The 22,168-nt window shown below is 39.8% G+C and overlaps 1 protein-coding gene across 5 annotated transcripts in view; it reads right to left on the bottom strand.

Annotated features, from left to right (window-relative positions):
* Nucleotides 1-439: 439 nt before the first annotated feature.
* Nucleotides 440-22,168, bottom strand: part of MRLN (myoregulin) — a 29,006-nt gene continuing 7,277 nt past the window's right edge. The window contains exons 2-5 of one of the 5 annotated variants that reach the window (XR_012417904.1): nucleotides 16,635-16,750; nucleotides 15,905-16,030; nucleotides 2,138-2,241; nucleotides 440-665 (exon numbers count right to left, since the gene is read on the bottom strand). Coding sequence is in view for 2 of the 5 variants with exons in the window: in XM_065521069.1 (XP_065377141.1) it covers nucleotides 505-645 (141 nt within the window). In the remaining 3 variants the exon portion in view is untranslated. Of the gene's footprint in view, nucleotides 666-2,137; nucleotides 2,242-12,606; nucleotides 16,751-22,168 lie in introns of those variants that run through there. The other 4 variants (XR_012417905.1, XM_065521069.1, XM_015456342.3 and 1 more) reach the window with 4 other exon arrangements.

The following is a 22,168-nucleotide window of genomic DNA, read 5'->3' as shown; positions in this document are numbered from 1 at the left end:
GTGTGATCACAGCTCACTGCAACCTTGACTTCCTGGACTCAGGTGATTCTTCCACCTCAGCATCTGGAGTGTGAATATCTGGGACTATAGGCATGCACCACCATGCCTGTCGACTTTTTAAAATTTTTATTTTTAGTAGAGATGGGGTTTCCTCAGGTTGCTCAGGCCTGTATCGAACTTCTGCGCTCAAGGGATCTGCCTAGCTGGGCCTCTCAAAGTGCTGGGATTACAGGTGTAAGCCACCATGCCTGACCAAAAATCTAGAACTTTCATGACTCAGTAGGATAGATGTTTTTGGGGAAAAAAATTCACTTCTCTATATGTGAATGTTTCATAAACCATAAAGAACTAAACAATACACAATGTTGTTTGTATTGCAGTGTCCTGTTGGCTTCTAGAATAAATTGGCAATGTCATAAAATGTGAGTCACTCAACATATTAAAATACACATTTTTATTCACTGTAATTCAATTTGAAATGTACATGGAAAGGAAGTCAGCTTTCTAAGAAGTTATCACAACATATATAATAGACATTAAGTCAACAAAGATAACAAACAAAATTTTTAGAAGTCTTCCCACAATTTCATCTTCTAGACTTTTGGGAGGAGTAGTAGAAATTAATATCCAGTTTTTACCAGTCATATCCAGAACACTCCCGCTCCCTAGGAAAAAAGAGAAAAGTATCCTCCAATGAACACATTTATAATACTGATTCTTTCAACGCAATCTAATATTTCCACTATAAAAAGATAGTGACCTAGGTAAGTCTTCCAGGGAATATTCCATACCTATTTGTAACCAATCAATGAAATAAAATATTTTTCTCCCATTTATTTTGACCACTTTCTGTCAAAATCACCTTTCTTTCTAAAACAAACAACTCAAGGAACTTTCAGAGTGGCCATTCCCTTTTCATGTTATCTGTAGTAAGTTTATTTATGAAGTATCTGCAGTCATTTCAATCATTTTTATTGGCATTGGTGAAGCTGCTATTCCTCTAACTTGTAGTATTGATGTTACCAGGAAGTAAGAATTTGAAGACATGGAAGAAGGCAGGTAGTGATCAAAAAAAAAAAAGGTGTTTTTCTTTCCTCAAGATTCTGTCTGTCGGGTGGATCACGAGGTCAGGAGATCGAGACCATCCTGGCGAACACCGTGAAACCCTGTCTCTACTAAAAAATACAAAAAACTAGCCGGGCGAGGTGGCGGGCGCCTGTAGTCCCAGCTACTCGGGAGGCTGAGGCAGGAGAATGGCGTAAACCTGGGAGGCGGAGCTTGCAGTGAGCTGAGATCCGGCCACTGCACTCCAGCCCGGGCTACAGAGCGAGACTCTGTCTCAAAAAAAAAAAAAAAAAAAAAGATTCTGTCTGTCATGTTTTGGTCACTTACTAAGACATCAAACATTTAATTTCCTCCACATTTCTGTATTAATAAAACAGGTTTTTTAAAATACCTGGAATTTGTGGTCTGCATTCCACATCGTTGGAACAGTTTACCAAATGTCTGTTAGGCAGGGCATTTAGAAGCATTCTTAATCCCTTTTAAAGGGGATGCAAAGGCAAATAAGCAGTTTTCAAAGCCTTACACCAAAGTTCCCCATATATACTCAATTTAAAATGAACGTCAATATCAAAAAATGTGGCAAGATTTGGGTAGGAAAATACTTCATCTACTATTTTCACCCCAAAATAAAAAAGGGAGGTAGACTTTTAAGAGAATAAGAAAGAGGGAAGGGGAAAGAGATGAGTACTCTGCCAATGTTGTCGTCTCCCATTTTGAGCGATCTTCATAATTTCTGTAATAAATTGCTCCATTCCTAGAGAAGGGAATTACTTGCCCCAAATTATGCAACAATCATTAGCAAAAGAAACACCTAGAATTTTCCCTGCATGCAACAATTCTTTTTGCCTGTGTTTCAGCGACAAGGAGCAAAAATAATACATGGGTTTGCAAAGTGATTTTCCTTCCCTCCAGAAACCTCAAACTCCAGCTTGTGTTTCTTCAGTCTGTGGCTCCCAGGGGTACCTTCAACTCTCTCCAAAAAGAGTAAGAGAGAGACTGAAATAAGAAGCGAGGAGGGGAATAGACAATTGGTGAGGAAGGAGGAGTGAGTGAGTAGAGACCCATTTCTTACCTGAATTAATCCCAGCTAGTGGTAGGTAACACGGCTTCTCAGTTTTCTGCTCTTGCCAGAACAAAGTGCATTCAGCACAGGTGGTCTCTTAGCAACCTTGATTCCTGTGTCAAAGCATAGCAAAGGTTTTACTGGACAGTGAGGTAGTGTAGGAAGTGAAGGGGCAGGGAGCCTACACAGAAAAACTTCTAAAATCATTTTCAAAACTAGATCGGAAGGAGATGTCTAAGAGTGAACTTTTGAAAATATGACACTTTAATTTCTGTTTATCCCAGAATCGTATAGCTTAAAACTGAACATTGGACAGAAAGATTAAGCTAAATTCTAGGATTTTCCTGGTAGGGCAAACATTCACCACACTTTTTAAAGAAATAATTCCTGGCCGGGCACGGTGGCTCATGCCTGTAATACCAGCACTTTGGGAGGCTGAGGCCTCACCAGATCACAAGGTCAGGTGTTCGAGACCAGCCTGACCAATATGGTGAAACCCTGTCTCTACTAAAAATACAGAAAAATTAGCCGGGTGTAGTGGAGCACCCCTGTAATCCCAGCTATTCAGGAGGCTGAGGTAGGAGAATGGCTTGAACCTGGGAGGCGGAGGTTGCAGTGAGCCAAGATCATGCCACTGCGCTCCAGCCTGGGCGACAGAGGGAGATTCCATCTCAAAAAAAAAAAAAAAAAAAAATTCCCTAAAAATTATTTGAAACCAAGGCTTTAATATCTTCATGACAAAACAACAATTACAACAAGAAAAACCTTCGTATGTAAGTGACCGTAACTCATGAGATTGTGGGTCTATTTTTTAAGTACAGTAATCCCTCAGTACCCATGGGCGATTGGTTCTAGAATACCCCACAGATACAGTAACCATGGATACCAAAATCCATACATGCTCAAGTCCCTGATATAAGTGGTATAGTATTTACATATAAACTACACATATCCTCCCATAAGCTGTAAATCATCTCCATAAGTTACTTATAATACCTAATACAATATAAGTGCTATGGAAATAGCTGTTATGCTATATTGTATACAAAACAATGACAACAAAAAAAGTCTGTATATATGCAATTGACACAGTTTTTTCAAAATATTTTCGATCTGTGGTTGGTTGAATCCATGGATATGGAACCCATGGACCTGGAGGGCCAACTGTATTATGTTTTAATATTTTGTATCATTTTTACAAACAAATTAGAAAATGGAGGAGTGAATTTATTACAAAAGACAAGGCTATAAAATCTGATTGCTGTCTCCTTTAACCATGTGCAGTCACACACTGCATAATGACTTGAGTCAATGAAGGACTGGCAGTAGCCCCGTGAGATTATAACAGAGTTGGCCAGGCGCAGTAGCTCATGCCTGTAATCCCAGCACTTTGGGAGGCCAAGGTGGGTGGATCACAAGGTCAGGAGTTCAAGACCAGCCTGGCCAAGATGGTGACACCCTGTCTCTACTAAAAATACAAAAATTAGCCGGGCATGGTGGCGGGCACCTGTAATCCCAGCTACTTGGGAGACTGAGGCAGAGAATTGCTTGAACCTAGGAGGTGGAGGTTGCAGTGAGCTGAGATCGTGTCATTGCACTCCAGCCTGGGCGACAGAGTGAGACTCTGTCTCAAAACAAAACAAAACAAAAAACAAAAAACAAAACAAGATTATATAAGAGTTGTAAAACTCCTATGTCTTAGTGAAGTCATAGTTGTTATGTCATAGCACAATGCATTATTCATGTGTTTGTGATGATGCTGCTATAAACAAACCTACGGCACTGCCAGTCCTGTGAAAGCACAGCACATACAAAGATGTATGGTACATAATACTTGATAATGATAATAAATGACTGTATTAATAGTTTATATATTAACTATACTATACTTTTTATCATGATTTTAGAGTGCACTCCTTGTACTTATTTTAAAGTTAACTGTAAAATAGCCCCAGGTAGGTCCTTGAGGTATTCCGGAAGAAGGCCATCATTATCATAGGAGATGACAGTTCCATGCATGCTATTGTCCCTGAAGACCTCCCAGTGGGACAAGATGCAGACGTGGAAGACAGTAATGTTAATGATCCTGCCCCTGTGCAGACCTAGGCTAATGTGTGTGTTTGTGTCATATAAGAAAAAAAATTAAAAATTTTAATAGAAAAAAGCTTATAGAATTAGTATATAAAGAAAGAAAATATTTGTGTACAGCCTTACAATGTGTTTGTGCTTTAAGCTAAGGATTGTTATTGAGTCAAAACATTAAGAAAATTAAAAAGTTTATGAAGTAAAAAATTACAGCATATAAAATTTAATTTTTTTTCTTTTTCTTTGTTTTCTTTCCTTTTTTTTTTTTTTTTTTTTTTGAGACACAGTCTGCTCTTGTCACCCAGGCTGGGGTGCAATGGTGCGATCTCAGCATACTGCAACCTCTTGCCTCCTGGGTTCATGAAATTCTCCTGCCTCAGCCTCCCGAGTAGCTGAGATTACAGGAATGCACCACCATATCTGGCTGATTTTTGTATTTTTAGTAAAGACGGTGTTTCACCATGTTGGCTAGGCTGGTCTTGAGCTCCTCCCCTCAGGTGATCCATCTGCTTCAGCCTCCCAAAGTGCTGAGATTACAGAGGTGAGCCACCGTTCCCAGCCTATTTCTTTATTCTGAAACTTAACTTGTTACTGATGAAAGAAAAAAACAATAAATAAATTTAGTGTAGCCTAAGTGTACAGTGTTCATAAAGTCTAGAGTAGTGTACGGAAATATCCTAGGCCTTCACATTCACTCACCGTTCACTCAGTGACTCACCCAGTGCAACTTCCGGTCCTGCAAGCTCCATTCATGGGAAATGCCCTATACGGGTGTACCACTGTTTACCTTTTATACCACATTTTTACTGTACCTTTTTTATTTTAAGTTTTTATTTACTTCTTTATTTTATTTTTAATTTTTTTGAGATAGTATCTCACTCTGCACCTAGGCTGGAGTGCAGTGGCACAAATACGGCTCACTACAGGCTTGACCCCCCCAGGCTCAAATGATGCTGCCACCCCAGCCTCCTGCATAGCTGGGACTACAGGTGTGTGCCACCATGCCTAGCTAATTTTTTGTATTTTTTAAGGAGATGGGGTTTTGCCACATTGCCCAGGCTGATACTGAAGCCTTGAGCTCAAGCAACCCACCTGCCTCAACCTCCCAAAGTGCTGGGATTACAGAGGTGAGCCACCACACCCAATCTATTTCCTTATCTTGAAACAGGAGCTTGCTCTGTTACCCAGGCTGGAATGTAGTGGTGTGGTCATAGCTCACTGTAACCTTGAACTCCTGGGCTCATTCAATCCTCCCTCCTCAGCCTCCTGAGTAGCCACGGCTACAGGTGTGCACCGCCTTGCCTGGCTAATTTTTAATTTTTTGTAGAGACAGAGTCCTGCTATGTTACCCAGGCTAGTCTCGAACTCCTGACCTCAAGCAATCCTGGAGAACAGGAGTGCGACTGTAGCTCACTGCAGCCTCAAAGTGCTAGCCTCAGGTGGTCCTCACCTCCTCAGTTTCCCAAAGTGCTGGGGAGCCACTGCACCTTGATGATATTAAAATGTTTAAATATGATTATAACTCATGCTCATGACCACCCATTACACTCCTAAGTGTATCCCCCACCAGAATGCATGGCTATCTGCCTACCAAGACACATATCCAAACATCGTAATAGCTTCAATATGGAAACAACTTAAATGCCATTAGAACAATGATAAATTGTGGACAGTCATATAATGGAATATTATACAATAATAAAAATTCAACTACAGCTATAGACAAAAACAATGATGAATCTTACAAATATAACATTGAATTTTAAAATACAAAAACAGGTGAATCTAACAACGATAGCACTGAATTTTAAAAAGCAAGGCACAAAAGACAACAGTGTAAGTACATTTATATAAACTAGAAAAATAGAGTTAAAGTGCATGGTTTAGCGGTATATATATGGTTGATAGTAATGTAAGTGGTAAATTTATCAAGAAAAGAAAGAGATATGCTACCACAAAATCAGAGTAGGCCTGACTTTAGGGAGTATAGGGGAAGGAAATAGGCAAGAGATTCTAACAATGTTTCATTTCTTGTCCTGGGTGGTGGTTATACTAGCAATCACTTTTTAACTATTTATTAAACTGTACATAGAAGCTTCATGTAATTTCCTTCCTTCCTTCCTTTCTTTCTTTTTTCTTTTTCTTTCTTTCTTTTCTTTCTCTTTCTCTCTCTTTCCTTTCCTTCTTCCTTTCCCTTCCCTTCCCTTCCTTTCCTTTTCTTTCTTTCTTTCCTTCCTTCCTTCTTGCTTGCTTTAGAGAGTCTCACTCTGTATCCTAGCTTGAAGTGTGGTGGTACAATCCTATTTCATTTCAGCCTTGAACTCCTGGACTCAAGCAATCCTTCCACCTCAGTCTCACGAGTAGCTGGGACCACAGGCACATGCCACCACACCCAAGTAGTTTATTTTTATTTTTGTAGAAACAGGGTCTCACTATGTTCTCCAGGCTGGTCTTGAACCCCTGGCCTCCAGTGATCCTCCTGCCTCAGCCTCCCAAAGTGGTGGGATTACAGACATGAGCCACTGTACCTGGCCTTCATGTGTTTTTCTGTATGTATGTTAGACTTCATAATTAATATACTAAACAAAATAAAAGACCAGAGAGAAATACATCCAAATGTCACTAGTGGCCATAGTTGTGAAGTTGGGTGGAAGGAATTTGGGTGATTTTCGTTTCCCTTGGCTGTTTCCATTTCTCACTGCCCACCCCTGCTTGCTGTTTCCTTTTCTTACATTCATTCATTTAAAACGATATTGCCTATATAACTTCAGAACACTAAGGAAAGTAGTCTCAATACTGCTAGTCTTCTTCCCTCTGATATATTTCAAAGTAATTTATACTGACTTTATTTTTGTCAAACCAATCATTATAACAAATATGAATGAAAGGAAAATTACATTTATCGATGAAACATTTTAATGAAAGTATGTAACTTCTATGATAAACAAGGCAAATCTCTTCCACCATGAGGAACAGGAACCAGGGGTTCCTGTTTGCTTTTTGCCCTTGATGTTGATCTGTTTCTAGATCTAGATAATTGGAAGGACACAAATTTGTCTCATCACAAGTTTCCTAACACACCCAGATTTTACTGTGGATTAAAATTATGCGTCACATGGTGCTTGGATTTACATTTTGCTCATTAGTTTTCACTCAGCTAGAATCATGGTAGTAAGTGTTTCTTCTTTAGGATGGAAGGGGCATTTGTTGGAGAGAATAGCTATTTAACAGCAGTAATTTTCAGGATAAAATATTTCCTAGTTTTTTTATCTGATAGAAACATGTACCAAAAAATATACACAAATTTTAAACAAGTTAGGACACCTTAAAAACTATGCTACAACTTACTGAATGTGTTTATCTCAAGACCTTGGTCTTATCTTGAACGTAGTGTTTTAACATCATAGTTAAAATGACATGACCTCCCGTTTCTGATATGACAGCTGGGGTTATTTTGGGTCAAATTTTTTTTTTATGTTGAAACTTCAGCTGACAACAAATAATTTCCCCTCCCATGTGAATGCCTCTGCCTTTCTTTTCCTCATTTCTAGAGGCCATTGGGAGTCACTTTATTATTTCATAGAATGTTGTACTGAAAGTAGAATGGATACTCTCATCTAATTTATAAATCTTTACTTCTTCCTTTGATTCTATCAAGATTCAGGTCCAAGATTTCAGTATCTAATTCGAATTGACCTGTTCATTTCTTATTAGATAGTTGAGGAGTGGTATCCCACAGAGTTAGACAAATGAGAGTAGCAGTAACCTCTGGTTTCTAGGAGCTGGACTTCCTTGTATTCTCTGTTCTTCATTCTGCCACCAGTTCGTAAGCCCTTGCCTTTGAAGTCAACTCTGACTCCAGGGCCATAAGAAGAATGTATTTTCTAAATGGCTTGGTCCTCTGGCAAAAACAACAACAAAACAACAACAACAACAAAACTCCCTCTATTATATAAAAGTATTACTAGTTCTGAGACTTCACACTTTTCTCAATTTCTCCTAACCTCTAACATTTCTCTTTATTAAGTGTAGATTTTTGGTTAGGACAAAGAACAGAATGAATATACTTCGCAAAGTCTCTTTTTCACTCAAAAGAAAAACACTTTTCATTGGATTCAAGTTTATAGTCTTAAACACATGAGTCACACTTCAAAAATATTTTCTTTTTTGATAAAAATTTTCTAATCCTTCTCCTTGTTTCAATCATGTCTAACAGTTAAGATAATATTGATAGAAGTTCCCTGGAGATACATGTTGAAAAATGAGACACAGTTGAAATCTGTCCACTTTTGCTTAATAGGCCACTTAAGTAAATAATATTATAATAACCACCATGTATTGAGGGTCTATTATGTGCTGGGCACTGCTTATGCACAACTGGGAGATGAAGGACACTGAGTATTTTGTGCCATAGTTTAGAAACTAATCCAGTACTTCAGCTTCCAGACGCCACGCTCTTTCAACTATACAGATTTATTCATGTTTTCAAATGAAAAGTTACTATTGAAATTATCTACATTATAATGGAAATTGACTATACTGGCATGGAAACATCACATAATTATTAATGGACACTCTCCTTCTTCAGTCCTGGATCCTTTCTATATATGTGAGCTGGTTGTGGAACAATGGGATGGAAGGGTTCACAGTTACCCCTCTGGGTCTGATAACCCCAAATTTGCGGGAATTCACTTTACAACAGTTAGTTGCTAATTTATTCACATCAAAACAATCTGTCCTTTGTAAATGGGACATTGCCCAGATCACAACTGTGAGCTCACTATTTAACAACAAATTTAGCTGAAAGTACAGCTTTTTTTTTTTTTTTTTTTAGACAGAGTTTCATTTTTGTTGCCCAGGCTGGAGTGCAATGGCACGATGTTGGCTCACTGCAACCTCCACCTCCTGGATCCAAGCCATTCTCCTGCCTCAGCCTCCCGAGTAGCTGGGATTACAGGCATGCACCACCATGCCTGGCTAATTTTTGTATATTTAATAGAGATGGGGTTTCTCCATGTTGATCAGGCTGGTCTTGAACTCCGAATCTCAGGTGATCTGTCCGCCTTGGCCTCCCAAAGTGCTGGGATTACAGGCGTGAGCCACTGCGCCCGGCCAAAAGTACAGTTTTTATTATTTATTTTTATTATCTTTTACTATCTACTGTATTCATATTTATTGGTTTTTTTTGTTGTTTTTTTTTTTGTTTTTTTTTTGAGACGGAGTCTCGCTCTTTCACCCAGGCTGGAGTGCAGTGGCCGGATCTCAGCTCACTGCAAGCTCCGCCTCTCGGGTTTACGCCATTCTCCTGCCTCAGCCTCCCGAGTAGCTGGGACTACAGGCGCCCGCCGCCTCGCCCGGCTAGTTTTTTGTATTTTTTTAGTAGAGACGGGGTTTCACCGTGTTAGCCAGGATGGTCTCGATCTCCTGACCTTGTGATCCGCCCGTCTCGGCCTCCCAAAGTGCTGGGATTACAGGCGTGAGCCACTGCGCCCGGCCAAAAGTACAGTTTTTATTATTTATTTTTATTATCTTTTACTATCTACTGTATTCATATTTATTGTTATTTGTTTTTAACTGCTTGTTACCTTACAGCTAACAAGTTTCTCCCCTTGATCTCCTTAACATTAACTAAGCTGAGAAATAATAAGAATGCTGCCAAGACATGGTGTTTGAGAGATGGGTCTAGAATCAGACTGACAGAGTTTAAATCTCAGGTCTGCCACTGTACATGACACCTTAAGCAAGTTACATTAACTCTGTGCCTCAGTTGGCACTTCCACAAAGTGGGGATAATGGTACCTGCTTCTTGGGGTAGCCTGAGGATTCAATGAGATAACACTCATGCCTAGAAAGTAAACATTTAGTAAGTGATAGTGTCTACTATTAATTACAGTCTAGCATATTACTGTTACATAGTAGCTCTTGAATGAATCATTCTTCTCAAGTTCTCTTTAAGCACCTAAATAGGCAAAACTGTTAAACTCCTATTCATCCTTTGAGATTCAATGTCACCTCCTCTGTTATCCAATCTGACTTCCTTAGTCAGAATGTATTTCCCACTTGTCCGCAACATGTTGCCAGTGACCACACTGTATCATGGTTGTTTACATGCAATACCCCCATAGTCAGTGATGCTTTCCTAGAAGGTAGGGGATGGCCTTATTCATCCTAGATTCCAGGGCCTCACAGTCTCCGACACTAATTAGTTCTCAAAAAATACTGACTTGACTATACTTAAAGCAGAAGCTTTCTGGGAAGAATGAAAGTTCACTTTGTCCAAATGACAATTACAATAAGAAAATCGTACGTAGTAAGTCTACTTTTCCCAGCAAATAATTTTAAAACTAAAATCCCAAAGTTGGGTGCTTGCAACTTGTCTCCCTGTGGAAAACATCTCCCTTTCCCACAAAGTATATGTTCAAGACAACTGTCTTTTAGAAACTTGAGAAATCATATGAGAACTATGTCTTACTAATGCTTTTCCTTTTGTTTTGCTTTTTGTTTGTTTGTTTGTTTTTTGCTTGTAATTAGGGAAGCAAGTCAAGTTGCTGGAAGGCAAGAAAAACTTGGCACAAAATCTAGAGGGTTTTAGAATGGGATGATCTGTTGGGACGGCCACCATTTCTGCAGCATACTGGAGGTTTGCCCTCACTAAACTCAAATTCAAGCAATTTGGGGAAATTTGGGCATATGCAATGGTCAATGAATTTTTTGTGTTCTGTAAGCTGCTAAAATTTGAGTTCAAGCTGCATTTTCTGAGCTCATTAAAGTCCCCTTCAATTCTGCCCAAAGTTGAATTATATGAGAAAGAAATTTAACACATATCGGAGAAATTAAGTTATCAATGACATGAGCCTTGTATCATAGAAAGCTTGTGCAGGAATAAAATAATGCATATGACTATGTTTAAATGATGGCAGGCATTATTCTTGCACCTTGTTTCCTGATTAAGACATGATTTCGAGGCAATTATTCTCTTTCCAGCTAAGAAAAACAACAGTGGGGAAAGATGGGAAGTACTAACGAAATGTTGGTATAGAGAAGATATTGGAGCTTTTGTAAACTTCTCATTAGACAAACGAGGCCCAAAGAAGTGCAGAGACTTGTCTGAGGTCACACAGTGACTTTTTCCAAAGCTAGTGCCACAATTGCCTCAGCAATTTTCTGATATTTATGATAGACTGGATTCTCCATTTCACCAGAGTCAGCTACGTGAGGAGAGTCTGCCTTCATCACCCTCCAACATCTTTGCTTCCAGCCCATGTATAACCAGAGTCCAGAGCAAAGTAAATCACAAGTGAAAAGTGGAAAATGTGGCAGGTCAGGGCCACAAGGCAAAGAATTTGACAAAGTGGACTTTGACTGAACACAGAAACATGTTTGTTACAGATGGTCGGTCAGCAAGGTGGAGTGAGGAGACAGTGCAGGATCTGAACCGGATGGAACCAGTTTGAGATCCTGGCTCTCACCAGTATTAACTCTGCAGCCTTGGACAAAGCACCTAACCTCAGATGCTACCTCATCTGGAGAACAGAGAGAGTAATATCTGTCTTGTGGGGGGTCTAAAGGACTTTATTCGTAACTGAAGCTCAGAGCCTTCTACATACACTTTGATTTTAATCTCATAAAACTTTATGAGGTGGAATATTCCTACCACAATTTTCTTACTCGAAAAGATGGAAACCCAGAGAGGTTAAGATAGCTCTCCAACGTTACACACGTAGTAAGAAGTGACCAAGGATTTTTATGGAGATTTGTTTGGTTCCAATGCCCACGGCCTTAGCCACTGCAATATATCAGTGAGCCAAGAGGCCGGGCATGGTGGCTCACACCTGTAATCCCAGCACTTTGGGAGGCCAAAGCGGGCAGATTACCTGAGGTCAGGAGTTCGAGAACAGCCTGGTCAACATGGCAAAACCCTGTGTCTACCAAAAATGCAAAAATTAGCCCGGCATGGTGGTGCGTGCCTGTAGTCCCAGCTACTTGGGAGGCTGAGGCACAAGAATCGCTTGCACCTGGGAGGCAGAGGTTGCAGTGAACCGAGATCATGCCACTGAACTCCAGCCTGGGTCTCAAAAAAACAAAACAAAACAAGCAAACCAAAAAAGTAAGCCAAGAGCCCAGCATGCTGCCTGACACTCAATAAATAGTGCCTAGTTAAATGAAGCAGCAGATTCAGAAAAACGGCCACTTCCTTGCAGCCCAACCATGAAGAGGGATGGAGTGGCTCGGTTAGATGAGAGGAAACAAATAGCCTTTAAGAGATGGAAAGCCCAGAGAAGCTGAGGCAGACACACAGACACATGAGCAGCGGGGTGTTGGCTCGTGTGGCAGCATTCCTGAGGGTCCATATGATCACCCACCCGCCCCCGGTGGGAAAGCAGGTTACAGACCTGTCAGGAGCCGCTGTGTTTCTCTTCTCTTCAATGGCACCTCTCTTGCTCTCTCTCTCTCTCTCTCTCTTTTTTTGAGACGGAATTTTTCTCTTGTTGCCCAGACTGGAGTGCAATGGTGCAATCTTGGCTCAGTGCAACCTTCACCTCCCGGGTTCAAGTAATTCTCCTGCCTCAGCCTCTGAGTAGCTGGGATTACAGATGCCCACCAACACACTAGCTAATTTTTGTATTTTTAGTAGAGACAGGGTTTCACCATGTTGGACAGGCTGGTCTTGAACTCCTGACCTCAGGTGTTCCATCCGCCTCGGCCTCCCAAAGTGCTGGGATTACAGACATGAGCCATCACGTCCGGCCCACTTGCTTTCTTTTTAGGTCAACATCTGTTCCGTTTTGGCTTTCCCAAGCCGTTGATGGCCATGCTTCAAATGTTTGAAGTAAATGTTCTGGCCCTAAAAAGAACATTTTTTCTACATATGAACAAATATGACTTCTTAATCATCCACTGTCAGGACTCCTGAAGGCTACAGTTTCTAACTGCCATATTCTTGCCCTAAACAGATCATACACTGCCCCTGAGATGACATGAATTTACTCAGTTATGGGCACTGAACATTAGGAAGTATTCTGGAATTGAAATAATCAAAATGTTATCAACCATCTCCCTGCCAGGTTTTCCAGCCCTCTCCATGAATCACAGTTGTGATGCACTTTTACAAAGCGAGATGAAAGGCCTGGAGCCCTGGCTGGGTATCAGCTGTGTAAGGTTTCCACAGAGAGCCCCAACACAGCAGTGCCAGCAGACACTTGTCCTTTGAGTGGTGTGAGGATGCAGAAATGGGACTAAGGGGGACTTGTTTGTGTTTTTTGACCTGCAGAACTCAGATATCCAAACAAGTGTCATTCCCATTTGGAGTTGGTGAATGGAGGGGAGTGGGGAAATCTCTGGACTTTTTTGAGTACTCAAAGGCATTTGGCAGAAACTTTTAAACTGCCTACTTGGCCTGCAACACACAATCCTTGGTATAAATTCACTGGTGGCAATGTTTTTTATGTTTTTAGGTGCAGATTTGATTTCTGAGACAAGCTGATTGTTCTCTGGAGTCAAGTTTAGCTGAAAATAAATGGCTAGGCTGGAGAATAGAATTTCAAGTTTAAATGACAGACTATAACCACCTTTAGAGTAGAAATGATATCTCCAGCATTTTCCACAGAGCTTGGACAAAGTAAGTGCTTAATAACATATTTTTTCCCCCATAGGGCAGATGAGGTGTGACTTTAAAAGGTGTTGCTCTTCTATGCGTCACAAAGTCATTACTTAGAAGGTGATACTTGGCCAGCTGTGGTGGCTCACACTTATAATTCCAGTACTTTGGGAGGCCCAGGAGTTTGAGACCATGCTGGGCAACATGGCAAAACCCTGTCTCTACTAAAATATATATATATACAAAAATTAGCTTGGCATGTTGGTGCACACCTGTAGTCCCAGGTACTCGAGAGGCTGAGGTGGAAGGATCACTTGGAGCCTAGGAGGTGGAGGTTGCAGTGAGGTGATATCAAGTCACTGCACTCCAGCCTGGGTGACAAAGTAAGACTCTGTCTCAAAAAAAAAAAAAAAAAAAAAAAAGGTGATACCTAAGGAGGGGGACTGAACCATGAGCAAGCCCATTCTGAGTTTTATAGACTCCGTTTTTGGTTAGCACATGGTGTCTTGCACATGCTAGGAATTAATTACATATTTGCACAATTAAAGTTTGTAGAGGAAAACAAAAATCCAGTCATATCTCCTGAGTTACAGGGCAACACTTTGGAAAGCAGGTATTGAGACGACCCTTCTTTCGGTCGTATCCAGACACACAGAATCTAATGTGGCATGGGTGGAAACCAGTCCTTTGGAAACACAGAAAGACAGAGCAAAAGAAAAATGTTAGAATGCTGATTGTAATAGAACAGATATGTTTATGGAAATAATAGTTTATATTTTGAAGTTGTTTTGGGAGGTTTCTCATCATCGTTGATCTTAGCTGTAGACTTAATACCTTGATTGCTAACAATATACCATCCTCCAATCCACCTGTCCTCAGCATTTGCATGGTTTACACTATTCTAAAAATGAAGTTATTAAAAGTAGTAAAAGTTGAATATTGCCTCTACAGTTTAAATTCATGTTTCCCATCAAAAACCACATTTGGAGGCTCTGGATTTAAATTGGAAACAAATGAGAGATAATTAGGACAATTCAGGAAAAACTCAAAGAAGGAATTTATAAATGTGTTAAATTAACAGTCACTGTCACTATACTTGGCTACTTATATACATTGAGTAAACCCCACCACGTTGTAAAAGAGACTATGATTCTCATTTTACAAATGAGTAAACTGAGGCTCAGAGTGGTTGAGTACTTTCTTAGGATCACACAGCTTGTACATGGTCCAAGCCAGGGCTCAACAACAAGCCCACATCTGCCTCCTTCTAATTCACTGTCATGCCTCCCTTACGCATTTTATTTAGAAGCCTGGTGCACATGTTCAAGAATTGAACATACGTAACCAAAGCAGAAAGCTATATTAGTCTATGGTCTTGAAGAAGGATTGGAGTGTCAGGTTTCAGCCCTGCTCAAGAGAACCAAGCAGGGCATTGGCCTTTCTGGGCTTCAGGGTCCCCCTTTTCTAGACAGAAAACATAGTGATCTACTTTGAAGGACTCTCAGAAGCAACCAGTATAAAGAAGGCTGCAAAGACAAAGCCTTTGGCTAAAAAACAAGGAAGCAATGAATCCATGGAACAAGACAGGTGCCCTCTCTGATCCAAACCTAGAACAAGGGGGAAGAAAACAAAAGTGCCCAGGTTTCTTGTCCAACTACTCCTCCCCGCCAAGTCCCCCACGTATACTTTTCATATGTGAAAATTCTCTTTGCAATCACTGGAATTCTATTTGGAGAGAAAATACAAGGAAACAGGAGGTGAAGCTGCAGCCACAGAGCTTGGTCAGGTAATTTATATATCATTAATCCTTTGCTTCTCCTCCTGCCTTTATTTAACCAAAAGAAAATGAGAGGAGTAGAAATGTAATTCATTGATCTCTCTTTGTAATCAGTCTTATAAAAAGTGGAGAGATGTTGCAGGGATAGGAAATAGGCTTTGTGAATCTCAGTGAATTTTAATCTATTACATCTCCCTCCATCAGAAGCACATAAGAGTCACACTAAACTTTCCTCCAAAATCAACATCTTAAAATGCTACATTTAAAAACACACACACACACAAAAACAAACAAACAAACAGAAAAAACCACTTACTGTTCAGGGGTTCAATACAAGCAAAGTCCAAAGTCAAGGGAATGATCTCTCTCTTTTATGAAAAACACCATATGGTCTTAGTGGATCAGGAGGCTCACTGGTCTGTTATTAATAACTGGCTTAGAGCTTTATGAAGAAACATGAGCCAGAATGTCACGAGAGGAGGCAAGTGGAAAGAAATTGACAGGCACAGGTGGAGTAAATTATAACAAAGATATACTTATGCCCACACAGGAGCTCGAAGAACCCATGAGAAGGAGATCAGTTCCTCCACAATCAATAGGCCCTTATATCAAGTTTTTGAAGATTTAAACAACCCATAAAATATCCTGAATGTCAGCGGGGAACATCACACAGCAGAGTCTGTCGAAAGGGTGGGGGTCTGGGGGAGGGATAGCATTAGGAGAAATACCTAATGTAAATGATGAGTTAATAGGTGCAGCACACCAACATGGCATATGTATACCTATGTAACAAATCTGCATGTTGTGCACATGTACCCTAGAACTTAAAGATAATAATTTTAAAAAATCCTGAAGGTCAAAAAACACCACGACTCATTTAATGTTATACTATCCTTTGCTCTTCCGAACAATTCTTTTCCATGGACATGTAAATATCTTTAAATTGATACATTTTACCTTGTTTACATTGACTCCTCAATTTTAAAAATATATCAAGAAATGGATTTTGAAATGCACATTATCAACTTTTTAAAGTTTTTTTTTACCTGTGAGCAAATTAGCTGCCTTCCCTTAGAGATCCCAAAACAATTCCTGGAAACATATAGGTGCATGTGGCAGCTGGAGGCTGGATCTTGGGATTGTATCATACATAAAAAGAAACCTGTAGAATTCACATGGTAAGAATGGAGGTGTAATCATCACCTTACTTCTGGTTTGCAGTGGCTCTCCTCTGTTGGAAACTTATATTTCTTTTTTTTTTTTTTTTTTTTTTGACACGGAGTCTTGCTCTGTCACCCAGGCTGGAGTGCTGTGGCCGGATCTCAGCTCACTGCAAGCTCCGCCTCCCGGGTTCCCGCCATTCTCCTGCCTCGGCCTACCGAGTAGCTGGGACTACAGGCGCCCGCCACCTCGCCCGGCTAGTTTTTTGTATTTTTTAGTAGAGACGGGGTTTCACCGTGTTAGCCAGGATGGTCTCGATCTCCTGACCTTGTGATCCGCCCGTCTCGGCCTCCCAAAGTGCTGGGATTACAGGCTTGAGCCACCGCGCCCGGCCGGAAACTTATATTTCAAAACATTCCAAATTCTATGCCTCCCCTCCTCCCCCATAAATGACATCAAATTGTTTATAATATTAACAGTATGTCTTTAGACCTAATTACATCAAACCCTGGCTCTGTCCGAAGTATTAAAAGAAACTGACAATTACGTGGCTCGGAGTGGTGGCTCATGCCTGTAATATCAGCACTTTGGGAGGCCAAAGCAGGCAGATGGCTTGAGCTCCGAAGTTTGAGACCAGCCTGGGCAGCATGGTGAAACCCAGGATCTACAAAAAAAAAAAAAAAAGAAAGAAAAGAAAAGAAAAGTAGCCAGGTGTGGTGGCACATGTCTGTAGTCCCAGCTACTCAGGAGGCTGAGGTAGAAGGATCACTTGAACCCTGGAGATAGAGGTTGCAGTGAGCCAAGATCATGCCATGGCACTCCAGCCTAGGTAACAGAGCAAGACTGTGTCTCAAAAATTAAAAAAGAAAGCTGACAATTAGAGAAGTTATTGAAATACCTAAAGATTGTTAAATTGCCTCTTCTTCTTCTTTTTTTTTTTTTTTTTTTACAGAGACAGGACTCATTCTGTCACCCAGACTGAAGTGCAGTATCATGATCATAGCCCACTGCAGCTTTGAACTTCTGAGTTTAAGCAATCCTCCCACCTTGGCCTCTTGAGTAGCTGGGACCATAGGCATGTGCCACTGCACCCAGCTACATTTTTTTTTCTTTTTCATTTTCTGTAGAGATGAGGTCTTGCCTGGTCTTCAATCCTGGACTCAAGTGACCCTTCTGCCTGTGTCTCCCAATGTGATGGAATTACAGGCGTGAGCCACTGCACCCAGCCAACTGCTTCATTCTTCAGGTTCCAGCTGCTTGTCACCCTGGCTCAGATCTAGTAACTGGTCTTTTGTCAAACTAAACCTTTTTCAGCTAAATGCTGTGGTGGATGGGGTGGACACCTCCCTACAGACCTCACATAGTGGAATGTTATTCTACTGAGGCAACTGTGAAAAAGAGAAACTGATATGCTAGTGATGCTCAGTTTAATAGATGGGAGAGAAGGAGTGGAATAGGCATAGAGCCTTTCTTTTTTTTCCCATTCTCTGGTCAATTAAAAAAATTTGAGTATCCACTGAATACATGTATTTTTGTTTATAGAACATATGCATATACTATTATAAATATATCATTTACATCATAAAATACAAATACAATTTTTAAAAGAAGAAATGTAAAAATAAATAGACATTCTAATATTTTCTTACCACACTTCCAATGGGTCATCTTTACTGGTCCCTGGGGCAGGGACTGTGCAGCTGACTGATGAGTGTTCAGAACACCAGGCCCACCACTTATTAGGTGTTGTGGGTTGCATTGCATCCCCTAGAGACATTTTCAAGCCCAAGTCCTCTGTACCTGTGAATGTGACCCTATGTGGAAATAGGGCCTTGCCGATATAATCAAGATGAGATCATGCTGGATTAGGGTGGGCCCTAATCCAATGACCTGAGTCCTTGTGACAAGCGGGAAATGGGGACATAATCAGACATATAGGGAGACATCATGTGACAAAGGAAATAGATATTGGAGTGATGTGTCCACAAGCCAAGGAATACCAAGGACTGTGGGCAACCACCAGAGAAGCAAGGAAGAGGCAAAGAAAGACTTCCCCAGAGCCTTCAGAGGGACCATGGTCCTGCTGACACCTTAATCTTGGTCTTCTAGTCTCCAGAACTGACACAATAAATTTCTGTTGTTTTAAGCCACCCTGTTGGTGGTAGAATTGAACTTCTAATACTTTAATGCAAATGTTTTAGGAATTCAAATTCAAAAAATTTAGGTAACTCTTTTTTTTAAAAAAAGACTAATATTTATTTTTTGATGGAAAGAGCTGTCTTCTGAGTTATTCAAGTTCAGCATAATGCAAGCATACATTTGTCTTCTATTTGGTCTTATTCTTCCTGAACCTAGACAGCTCTACTGATCGAATAAACTAGCATTATGTTTCCTAGATGTTTAAGATGATGAAAACTGGAGATGTGTGTTTGGCTAAATTAAATTATTATTCTGACAACTTCATTTCAACAATAATTATGTTTTGTGGTATGTCAGCTTGAAGACAGTCTCTAAGATCTTTTAGTAACTTAAAACTTATGCGAGTTTAGGTTAATTAATGGATAGTCATTAAATACCTAGATCATTTCTAATAAGATAAAGTATTAAAATATTAATCACTAAGCATCATTTTAAGGCTGTATGTATTTTGCCACATTGAGAAATTGTACTATAAGGACATACAAGCTATCAAACATTGTAAAGCGTATATTCATAAGCTTTGCTACACAATTGTAGTGTATCTACCTCATAGCTATCTCTGTGAAATAGAAGTTAAAAAGTTACGATTAATATTGTGAGTGAGATTCTCTAGGAAAAATAATTGCAGAGAAGAGAACTTTGTATGCCAGGTTCTCAGGATGTATTTTTGCTGAGGGAAAGGAGCATAGTTTTGTCCTAAAGTAAAATGACTGGCTGTTCCAGAATGAGGAAGAATAGGTAGCACAAAACCTGAATAGATGTAGAAACCTGTAGAAGGTGCACAGAAAGGGGATTTTATTTGCCATAGTCAACACTGGCTAAGGTTTAGTGGCTTTATTTATAAGATTGTCTTAAAAGAGCCTTGATATCAAATATTATGTTGATACAAAATTAAAACTGCTTTTCTCTGTTAAATGACAAAATTTTCTTGAATCATTTATGTACTTAAGAGGTTAAGATTTTTCTTTACCTTTTGAGAAATCTGCCTAAAGGGCAATGATTCTATTTTATCAGAATAATTTTCTGTGCTTTACGTTCAGTTTTTCATGTCCTTGATAACTTACAGGAACAAAGTCTTCTCACTCTTGAAAGAATTAAGGTTCTTTACAATCCTATTATCTCCCATGTTTTCTTTAAGACTTTTTTATTGTCACTTTGATTTTAAATTCACTGCTTTGTTTTAAATGCCACAGAAACAACCAAATTTCCTTGTCAATTGCATCATTTTTGTAATGAACTCATCAGATCTTTCACTTTTGAAAAATTATCGTTAATAAGTTAACCACGGTCATTTTTGGTCTCTTGGCATCTAGAGATAGTTTTTTGTTGTTTTGCTTTGATTCTTCCTGGAAAGCACTCGCAAATCAGCTACAAACCAGAGTGCTTTGACATTAAAAACGAGGGTCTCAGAGCCCCACGGGAAAGGACTATGCTGAGTACTCACAAGCACAGGCTTATGATGGTATTCCTTAAATAGCCTGGGGCCCATGCCATTGGACCATCCAGGATTTCCTGCATTCTCATTAAGAAGCTAACGGGTTCATGAGGCTACTAACCCAAGATGGAACAGAACAAGAATAAGCCTGAGCAAAACGATGAGGAATGATTTGAGTTTTGTTTGGAGTGCTGCTAATATTTTAATATTCTATTATCTGGATATGAGGGCTACTTTCTCTTTTCTTTTAAGCTATTATCTACAAAATATGTAGATTAATAAAAACAAAACATTTGTCTTTTTCTTCCTGTTTCCTCCCGAATTCAGAAACTTTTATTGAATATTCTTATTTCCAAGGCAATATAGTTATTTGCATAGATTCAATAAGAATCTGTTCTCCTTATTAAGAGGATGTAATTGGAAACATTGGTTATACAACAAAGCTTATTCTGAATAAGGCTTTGTTCAGAATGTCTTATCTGAGAATGAATCAATATATGGCCAGTAAGTCTTAAGGAACTGAGGCTGACTTTACAGGGTTGGCTTATGGGGTTCTCAGCCTTACCGAAGAATAAGGAAGTTCTCCTTCTAGAGGGCCAGGGAAACTTAGACTATTTGCGTGGCCTTGAGAAGAGAGGAATTTACTCAAATCTATGATTAATGTAGGTGAAATCTGATGGTGAATTATTGCCTTGGCTTCTTAACTTCAAGAGGTTTGTGTTTATTTTTTAAATGCTCTCTCAGAAGAGACAAGCCTCAAGAGGTTTTTAAAGGTGCATTTGGAACGTCCTTATGAAATCTTCCACAAAGCAAACTTTAAAGAACCAATATGTTAAATCACCGTTCTTGCCGCATATGTTAAAATAATTAAGTTGAATTTAATGACATCAACTTTATTTTCTGACCAAGAATAATCCTTCTTTGAGATTATTTGTTTCACGCGTCCATGTGAAGAGATCACCAAACAGGCTTTGTGTGAGCAACATGGCTGTTTATTTCACCTGGGTGCAGGCGGGCTGAGTCCGTAAAAGGAGTCAGCAAAGGTGATGGGCTTATCATGAGTTCTTATAGGTTTTGGGATAGGCAGTGGAGTTAAGAGCCATGTTTTGGGGGCAGGGGGTACATAAAGTACATTCTCAAGGGTGGGGAGAATTACAAACAAACTTCTTAAGGGTGGGGGAGATTATAAAGAACATTGATCAGTTAGGGTGGGGTAGAAACAAATCACAATGGTGGAATGTCATCAGTTAAACTATTTTCACTTCTGTGGATCTTCAGTTGCTTTAGGCCAACTGGATGTATACGTGCAGGTTACTGGGGATATGATGGCTTAGCTTGGGCTTAGAGGCCTGACATTATATTATTAAGAAATATATATTATTAAGAAAAATATTATTTTATATTATTAAGAAAAATAAAACAAAATAGGGGTAGTGTTAGGAAGGTGAAAATTTTGGGGGGTTGTATGGAGAGATAATGGGCGATGTTTCTCAGGGCTGCTTCAAGCGGGATTAGGGGCGGCGTGGGAACCTAGAGTGGGAGAGATTCAACTGAAGAAGGATTTTGGGGTAAGGGGTGATATTGTGGGGTTGTTAGAAGGAGCATTTGTCATATAGAATTATTGGTGATGGCCTGAATGCGGTTTTGTATGAATTGAGAAACTAAATGAAAGACACAAGGTCCAAATAAAAGAAGGAGACAAATAGTTATTAAAGGACTAAGAATTGGGAGTACCCAGAACATCCAATTACAGAGTGTCAAAGGGGGTTCAGCATCATTATTTGC

Source organism: Macaca fascicularis, chromosome 9, assembly GCF_037993035.2.
Source record: "Macaca fascicularis isolate 582-1 chromosome 9, T2T-MFA8v1.1".
NCBI classification, from domain to species: domain Eukaryota; kingdom Metazoa; phylum Chordata; class Mammalia; order Primates; family Cercopithecidae; genus Macaca; species Macaca fascicularis.
The sequence above is the reverse complement of the archived record's forward strand: the minus strand, read 5'-3'. Positions and strand labels throughout refer to the sequence as shown.